The 9,836-nt window shown below is 31.1% G+C and overlaps 1 protein-coding gene across 1 annotated transcript; it reads right to left on the reverse strand.

Moving 5' to 3' along the window:
* Window positions 1-905: 905 nt before the first annotated feature.
* Window positions 906-3,235, reverse strand: LOC143614850 (aquaporin PIP2-2-like). Its single transcript, XM_077088170.1, has 4 exons — window positions 2,859-3,235; window positions 1,841-2,136; window positions 1,369-1,509; window positions 906-1,286 (listed from the first exon to the last, which is right to left on the reverse strand). The coding sequence occupies exons 1-4, from the start codon at window positions 3,157-3,159 to the stop codon at window positions 1,173-1,175; spliced, it is 852 nt and encodes a 283-aa protein (XP_076944285.1). The 5' UTR covers window positions 3,160-3,235; the 3' UTR covers window positions 906-1,172.
* Window positions 3,236-9,836: the final 6,601 nt, after the last annotated feature.

Here is a 9,836-nt window from a genome sequence, read left to right on the forward strand (position 1 = left end):
AACATCATATAACCTAAAGTATATGAAATTCTAAGACCCCAACATCATAACACCCTAATATCCAAAAAAAAGAAAAAGAAAATCGAAACTATCACATAACATACCATCTATACAAATATTAAATATATAAAATCGATTTTCTCCAGACGGGACCGCAGCTTGTGCTAGTGACATTCCAAATGTTAAAAGATTATGATTAAAAAATAATGGAAGCAAATTTCAAGATAGGCTTCTTTTTCTAAGGAGAATTTTGTGACTCCCACTACAAGGTAGTAGCTATTCTGTGATTAAGAGTTTGTCTTATACTTCCGGGTGTACATAAGAGACTAAGAGCATCTCCGACGTAATGGTTTTTTGCAAGTTCGGATCAACGTGGATGTAGGCGGACAAATGAAAATAGGCTTCTCCCAATATGGGGTTGAAGTATGGTTGTTCCACTTTTTGGTCCGTGAAAGCAACCCCCTGCGAGCGGGAGTCGTGAGACCCTCCCCTCTCACAATATATATTATAATATGAATTATAAATATATATAACATTTTTATTGAGGTTTGTGAGACCCTCCCCTCTCACTTACAATATATATTATAATATGAATTATAAATATATATAACATTTTTATTGAGGTTTATGAAGGCTTGATAAATAAAGGTTCGTAAGTTATAACAGGGTTACTATATGTTATTCAATCTTCTATTAATAGATGTTATTGTTGTTTAAAAAAAGGTTATAGTTATTGTTTATATTGTCTATTCTAAACACAATAAGGAAGGTTCTACCTATAAATAACTCGAGAATAGATTCTCAATCCATGGATAATGAAGTTAATTCCGTCCACAATTAAAAAAGTCTCTTACATCATGCTTAAATCAACCACAATATTACAATAATAACGTTAAAACGACATAAATCAAGGACCCAATACTTTATTGAAAAACCATAGCATTAGAAAGAAAGAAAAAAAAAGATATCACTTACATTAAACACTCAAGATTCACAATGAAAATGGAAAACAAATAGAGAAAAAAAAATGCATTCTCAACGGAAAATCAAAAACACTTATCTACAATTCATGAACATGCACTTGATCCAGACTCATATATCCATCAATTTTAATTTAACCACTGGTCAATTTTATTTTATTTTCTTGCATGGATAATTTTATCATCTTTTGTTCATGCATTGCTTCTGAATGAACCAAGTGCCTTAATGGCCGCCGCTCTCAATACAAACTGGTGGTAGAACGCCGCAGCAGCCGCGCCAATAAACGGTCCAACCCAGAAAATCCACTGCAAAAAAAGTTGATATTTAATAAGTTAATTAACATTAACATCGTGATATTAAATTAGAAAAATAAAATAAAATACATACTTGGTCATCCCAGGCCTTTTCTTTGCCGTAAATCACGGCAGCGCCAAAGCTTCTAGCCGGGTTGATTCCAGTGCCGGTGATCGGAATGGTAGCCAAGTGAACCATGAAGACCGCAAACCCTATGGGCAGTGGTGCCAACACCTTCATTTTTTACAATGTAAATAATTACATTAGTGTTATTTAATTCTTATTGTACAAATTTAAAAACAGAAAAGTGTTAGCTTGAAAATAATATATAAATCGTTTAAATATAAGAATAAACAGTGACTTGTTAACGACTGCACAATAAAATAAAAGGAAGGTGGGTGCAAAAGATTTTTGTCATTTTCTAACAAAAGTTATTCCTTTGTCACTCTCCTTAGAAATAACTCAATAAGCCCACTTTATTCTTTTTTATAAAATTGCAATAACTCAAAACTAAACAATTATGCGTTTCTTTACTTAAAATTAGTTATGTACTAAAGATGCTTACAGGAACGTGAGAATCGCGAGCGCTTCTTTTAGGATCGGTGGCTGAAAAGACCGTGTACACCAGAACAAAGGTGCCGATGATTTCAGCACCTAGTCCGGTGCCTTTGTTGTAACCATCGGCTAACTCGTTGGCCCCACCACCATACCTATTGTAGTATGAACTTTGGAAGGCTTTAACCAAACCCACACCACATATCGCACCTAAACATTGTGCTACCATGTACAATACTGCTCTAATCAGTGACACCTTTCTTGCCAAGAATAGCCCGAATGTCACAGCCGGGTTGATGTGTCCTCCTACAAGTGCATGTTAGCCACAACCTTTAGTACAAATTATTACCATATCAATAGAGTTAACTCTGTTTTTAGAGTAATTATACATCTAACTTATATTAAACATTATTTAAGGTGAAATACATTTAAATAAAAACAAAAAGAACAGGATAAATTTTGTAAATTTATTATCATGTAAATTTATCTTCTTTTGTTAACTCTCCTAACCTATATCTTTCATTGACTATTTTTAAGAAACCACTCAACCAGTAAAAACAAGATGTAACTTAAGTTACAAAGTCTAAATACTAGGTCAAACTTAAGTTACAAAGCCTCTAAATGTATTATTCATCACCTAATATTTATTAGATATCAAAAATTTATTAATCTCATACTTAGTCTCATATCTGAACAACCGCTTATCCAAATACCATCATCTAACAACAAAAAATTTTAGAATACTCTCGACCTATATGTTTATATAAATCAAGTTATTTTCTCGATAATTACGGTCTTGCCATTAATAATTATTGTTTGAAGTTATTTGCTTTTGTTTTTGTCCAAATTTTATTGATGACAATTCTCGATACAAATAAAATTAACCTATTAAAAACAGTAATAACTAAAGTAATTATCAAAGCTACATAATTTTAAACCAAAGCAGCTATACTATAAAAAAATAAATAAAGTAATAATAATTACTGCAGTTCAAAAACTGTAAATATAAATGTATATACTATACTAACCAGAGATACCGGCGGTGCAGTAAACAAGAATAAAGATCATGCCACCAAAGGCCCAAGCGATACCGAGGATACCAACACCACCACACTGATCAGTGTTCAAGGCAGGGTCAGTCTGGACTTTGTAGCCAATAACAGTCAAGACAGTAACATAAAGAAACAATAAGGTGGCAATGAACTCTGCTATAAGAGCTCTATAGAAAGACCACTTGGTCAGCTCTTCAGCGTCGATCAAGGGTGCCGGAGGTGGGTCTTGGTAGTCCTTGCCGCCGTGGTGCTCCGCCACTTCAACGTCTTTAGTCATGATGATGAAAGCAAAGGCTAGAGAGTATTGAAGAGATAAGTGTTTGGTGTGAAATGAGTGGTTGTGAAAGCTTGGTATTTAATGGGATAGTGAGGGAGATAGAGCTAGCTAGTAACATTTATTTATTAGTGGATATGTTTTTTTATTTATTTAGTTTTGTTTGAAGAATATTATATGTTTTTTAATTTGATTGAGTAATTATGTGAAGAAGGAGCTGGAAATTTCCAAATTAATAGTTTAATAATATAATTTAATATATAAGTATATTGGATAGAAGGATGAAAATTTGAGACTATATAACTAAATTTAAATAGAGAACGGTATAAAGCATTTATATTTTGTTTGAACATTAATACATGAGATGGTATTTATCAAGCATTATTATATGCAGATTCGATACAATAATCTGTTATTGTATATTAGGTACGTGACATCCTTAATCTTTGATTCAAACACATGCTAACCCTAAATTCACAACTACGTGATCGATCGTCATCCACCGCCTCTTTCGTCCCGTCAAAGTCCACCGTCTCAGGCATCGTCTACTGTCGTGTGTATCGTCCTCTTCCGTTACGACCATCAATCATTGTTCATAGGTTGATCAAATTGACTAATTAAAATTGAAATTGTTAAACCTAATTGATCAATTAACCTTGAAATTGGTCCAATTTATCATTAATTTGAAGTTACAATCGATCATTTTGAGTTTTAAGTGATGGGTTTTGACCTTGAATGTATCATGATTTAAGCCTAAACGTTGAAGTTTTTTTGCCTGAACGTGTAAAGGTTTAACCTTAAACGTTTAAGGGTTGGGAATTTGGCTTGAATGTATTTTGCGTACGTAATATACGTTAAACGACTATTATACGTTAACTCACCCTATTATATGCATTTACATATACAAGTAAAAGGTAGTTAGAACTAAATTGTACGTTGTTTGTCAGTTTTTTATTTGAAATTGGTTTTTTGTTAAAGGAATACGTGATTATTTTGCATTTTACTCAAAACATATAATTAATCTACAAGATATATAGCCTGTATTCATGATAAGATAAACTACATGTTTAATATTGTTATGATTTTCTATTCACAAATGTAATTATTTGATGAAATAATTAAAAGAAGTCATAACAACGCATGGCAGCTCATATTCAAAAGCAATGCCAAAGTTCATGCTAATTAAGTTTCAATATTTATTTTCAAAGCTTATCATTTCAAACTTTTTTAAGCTAAAAATTAGTTGTTCGATGATTGTTGCATCTATAAACTATTCAGTCATATTACACAGAAAAGTAGTATAAAATTCATATTAATCATTCATGTTTGCATGATGAAAACTATTAAATAATAAATAAACTTATATATTATTTTATTAAATTCACTAAAAAAACTACTGTAAAAATGCTCAAGTTTAATATTATTTTTTAAACATTTCAATAAATATGACTTGTTTAAAAAGAAAATGTCACTTAATATATATCTACTTTTGTATCAGATAAATATATAGGTAAATATAAGAATTTGGTCTAATATATACAAAAGTTAAATTTAATAAAGGTTTTTTAAAGTACTAGACTGTTGTATAAACAAATCAATAAATAATGTCTTAAAAGTATAAAACTCGGCTTCTAGAAAAAGCCAGGTCTATCAGGTAAATTCTATGATAAAAGTATAGTCGTTAATTCTATTTGAATTTCACCCTAGGTAAAAGGTTAAAAAGCTTACGGTAACGGGTATGCTTTATAATAAAAAGAGCCACATTGCCCTCATACATTATTTTTTTTAGGTCAAATTAATTCACAAACTGTAATTTTGTTCTACACTGCTTTTATCTAGCAAATTAGTATGATTAGGCCAAAAACCCTTTAGTTCTTTTACCTCCAACATGGCATGAGGTGAATATTTTTTAAAATATAATTTCCCACTCTCAATCCATTTATCTTTATCTCCTAAAATAAAGAAAAAGACAAGCGAGTAAGTTTTTTTTAGGCATTTGAATGAGACCGTAACTAAATATTATGTAGTTGTTTAGTTTTTAAACATTTTAAGTTTTTAACGTATATTTTACTTTTTAATTTTAGTTAACTAATACAAGACTTGAATCTATAAATCACCATAAGCAAGTCTCCATAAATCACAATAAGTTGCAATCATAATATGTTACTTTGTTGCATTGATAAGCCAGAACATGATCCATATAGTTAGTAATGTCAAAGACATAAAACCTACCCGGGAGGCCAGGATTGCTTAAAATTATTAACTCGAACATAGATTTTTATAACTGATTTATCTAAACAACTAAACAAGTCAAACATATTAACGGGTTGTAAGAGGGCCAGAGGGGTGGAAGTTGAAATCAAGTTGTAAGCGGACTACATTTAGTATGGGATTAAACGGTTATATGTGTTCTTGTAAAACTTGAGTCATGAGTGTACTATTCTTGTTGCTAATTATTTTTATTTACTACGCACATAGATAACACGAGGAATTAAGATCGTTCATTCTCTAGAGATGGTAAATAACGAAAAAAGGGAACATTCATATAAAGTATATGTTTAGATCGAAAGGAGGTTAATATTTGGATCTTCCTATTTTGAAGTGTATAAATTAGTGTTACCATTGACAGGGCTTATCTTTTGGTTACATATCAACATCATGACAAGTCATTTAAGGAAAAAAATAATTCGAAAGACTATATAATAAAATTTGTCACTTTTATTATTATTTTTTTTCGTAAAAACTTATAAATGAAATAACTAACGCTTTTATCATGTTTTTTCTTTTCATTATTGTCCTCAAATAAAAAGTTTATTGTCCACATGTTTGTGTTTTTTTCAAGTGTTGTCATCTTTGTTCTCGTCTTCAATAATGTTATTATACTATTTAATATTAAACAAATATGGCTTCATATAGCTATTTATTTAATACAAACATATATGAATAATAAACTTTTAAAATGCACTTAAAGAGATAATTTTTTGAACACTAACGAATAAAGTCCAGTTACCTGGAGTAATCAATGGCAAAATACAACCCCTTACACTATGATTGCATACAACACTGCATCATCAAGCCCACGATTTCTTATTTCTTGAAAAACCGTTACCAAAAACCCACTATAATAAAACTCAATTGAAATGAGCTTCACCTCAAATGCCCATGTCATTGAATAGGAAATTCAAAGACATAAAATACAATTTCCATTTTCATTGAATAACAATTAATGTTTTGTTAAGTTTAACGTTCCCAAAAATTAAAAAATAATTACTTTTGATGTTTAGTCTTGGGTTGGTAGCGGCCAAGATGATGTAGTAACAACACCTGTCAACAATGTAGTGAAGCCACTTAAGCTTTTGATTTTTTCGAACGTAATATAACTGACTTATGGAATTAAATTAATGTTTTAAAACCGCCCAGTTCTTCTCAGCCACTCGTATATATTTGTTTTCTTTTGCTATGTATTAACTCATTGATGATGTTTCAATTAACGTTTTATTAACCGGACATATGTGTCGGTCTGATACGTTAATTAGAATTATAGGTACCAACATTATCGAACACAAATAAACTCAATTAAAATTAGCAAAAAACTATCTATATGCGTCTATTACTTTTAGTGGCTCAACTATTGAAAAATCAGGTTCCTGATTGAACACACTAACACAAGATTGAACAAACATGTTCGACATTTTATTATTAATCAATGAAATCACAAAAATTACAATAGCTTTAACAATATATTTATAGTAAACTCATTCTATTACAGACCTAATGTAAACTCTACTTTAATGATCAAATAAGCTAACTAGATAGGACTTTTTAATTCAAACTAGCAATTATCCCTATAAATATAAAAGAACCAATGAATTTCACCAAGAATTATCCATAACTCTTTGTGATATTCGGTTCGATCCTAAAGACATCCGAATTTTACCACCCATTGGGCCTTCGAGCGGGTGGATTTTCCCTGGAACCAGAAATAACTTGGGAGTGCTTAAGGGCTAAGTACGGCTGGGTTAAGTCACAACCTTTTACTATTGCGTAACCTCATACGAAGTACCTAGATGCTATTGTGTCACCCCATACGAATTAACTAGTCAATTCTCTATTTGTTGAGTACTAAATAAATAAAAAATAAAAAATCTTTTTCCTCTAAAATTCAATATTAATGTCTTCATAAACATGAGTTTCAAGACTCCTTTGAAATGTAAACCGTGTGAGCAGTTAATTCGACCACCTATCTATTGTCAATGGCTCAATGATATCATTTCATTTATGAAAATCAAAGTCATTGTCTTGGAAAAGTTATATTATATTTGTTGTTCGTTTTACATGACATGCTCATTTTTTTACTTACAACAATAAATAATACCCAATCCATAACATTCAAATATATTATAGACTATGCTTATGCTTAAACTTTTGCTTACTTATAACATTATAGATTTTATTGTTATAACATAGGTATATAGTACAAAATATTTACATCAGAATAAAATTCCAAAGACAAAATAATAAAAATAAAAATGATGATGCACATAGTTATACATCAGGATAGATTTACTTGAACCAATCTCTGATGTCCTCTCAGAATTGAGGATCTATAGGAGCATATGATTGACAATGTTGATCTTGTTAATTATACTTGATCTTCGTTCGGTCTTCAAAACCTTCACCTCGTTCTTCCCTGATAGTGGCCAACCTCGGTGCACAAGATGGTTTCATCGGTGGGACAATTTGCAATGGTGCGGTCTCTAGTATAGATTTGGGTCGCACCATCCTCATAGATCTTGTCATGTCGTTCAACGTCATCATGTTGGGTTGGTACTAGGTTTGTATGTACAATCTCTTTCTCTCCGACGAAAGAGAGAAATTTGAAACCTAACTTACGACGTTAAAAAGTAATTGATGATCACAACAGGTTTGAAGATGAATGAAGCAAAGGGTTCGAGTATTTATAGGAATGTTTTGATGGAATATCGATAAAATATCAACCGTGAGAAAATATCTTAATTACATGGATGGTCTAGAGGGAAACCAGGTGTTGAATGTGGGGCTTCATTTTTTGTTTCAATAATTCTTGATTGGTTTCAAACAAAATGAGAGAAAGGAGTCTTGTCATCTCTAAGCATTATTGTTGTGTAATGGTGTTTGATCACTTGATGAATGCCACGTGTTACATACACGGGTTGATATTTTGTACAGCGTAACAGTGTAATGTAAGCAGTGATGGTGGTGGATGGTTACGAGTCAACGAATGTTGTGTAATGGTGTTTGATGAATGCCACGTGTTACGTATACGAGTTGATATTTTGGACAACGTAACGGTGCAATAGAAGCAGTAATGGTGGTGGAGGGTTACGAGTCAACGAATGTGGTCAATAGTTGTTATTCGTGGTTGCGTTTGAAGGTTGAAGATACTAAGAACTAAGAAGTAAGAACAGTTTTTTGAAAAAATAACATTAACCATTAATAAACCTAAATACTTCTAATGATCCGTTACATATAAAACAGTACTAAAAATATAATTGAAAGTGTATGTTTTAATTAGCTTTCCTAAATTTTTTTCATTATAACATGTTTCAAATCACAAACATGCAAGTCATACAATAATTGAGATTTTTTCTTTTGTTGTGACGTACACGTCACCAGAACAATAAATTTCGAGAAGTTTTTGTTGAAATTTTATATGTAATTAATATATCTCGATTTCATTAGATCTTTCTAGAACTGTAAAAAGACAAAACACTCCCTCTCTTCTTGTTCAGAACGATGATAAATAATTGGTTATATCAAAAAATATTAAGGGGCCTAACTTCTTGGGCTTAGTTTAAAAAATATATACATTAACCCAACAAGATTAAGTGGGGGGGCCTTATAAAATAAATATAATAATGTCCGTATTTTTGAAATTTTGAAATCCAAGCAAAATTAATTAATGGGTTATTGGCTTATGCTAAACGGGTTATATTATGTGGCATATTTAAAAATCTAACTCTTTCTTATTGTTTTATCAATTCGTGTTTGGGTTGCTAAGCCCATTTAATAATTTATTAGCCCAATACTATATGGTGAATTGGTGATTCGACCACATAAGTCTCTCAAGCCTCAATGTTTGTTTGAACGTGTCATTGAATTCATTGAAATAAATAAGATTTTTGAGCTTTGGGTATGGTTGAATCAAAGCAAAGGTCACAATTCATATTTTATTATGTTTCAATTTTTTTACTCGGCGAGTAGAGTTTACGACGACTATGAATATGAATATGAAAATAGAGGGACATAAATTAGGGTTTGATTCCTTCCTTTAAGTTGTGAGTTTTGGTGAATATATGGAAGCGATAAACAGAATTGAAGCATCTTATTTTATTGTCTACAGAACACACAGAACTAGTGAATAAAATAATGAGGTGGTATTTCCGATCAGACCTACTAGTTCAATCCAATTTTCAAAGTAACAATTATATTATCAAAGGGGTGTGATCTTTATACACCACCCCTATGGTCTTATACGGCTCATATATGATTATACGGGCCATATAGGCCGCTTTTCAAATCATGTGAAAAGTGGTTTGTATCCAATGTGTGTATCAAAATCCCATGTCTTATCAAAATGCTCTTAAGTAAATGTTTTTTTTCCTTTGAATGATGTTGTTTATTAAAAAAAAGAAAAAAGA

This window comes from Bidens hawaiensis, unplaced genomic scaffold (assembly GCF_021521415.1).
Source record: "Bidens hawaiensis isolate Kalapana, Puna unplaced genomic scaffold, B.hawaiensis_p1.1 tig00041212_1, whole genome shotgun sequence".
NCBI lineage: Eukaryota > Viridiplantae > Streptophyta > Magnoliopsida > Asterales > Asteraceae > Bidens > Bidens hawaiensis.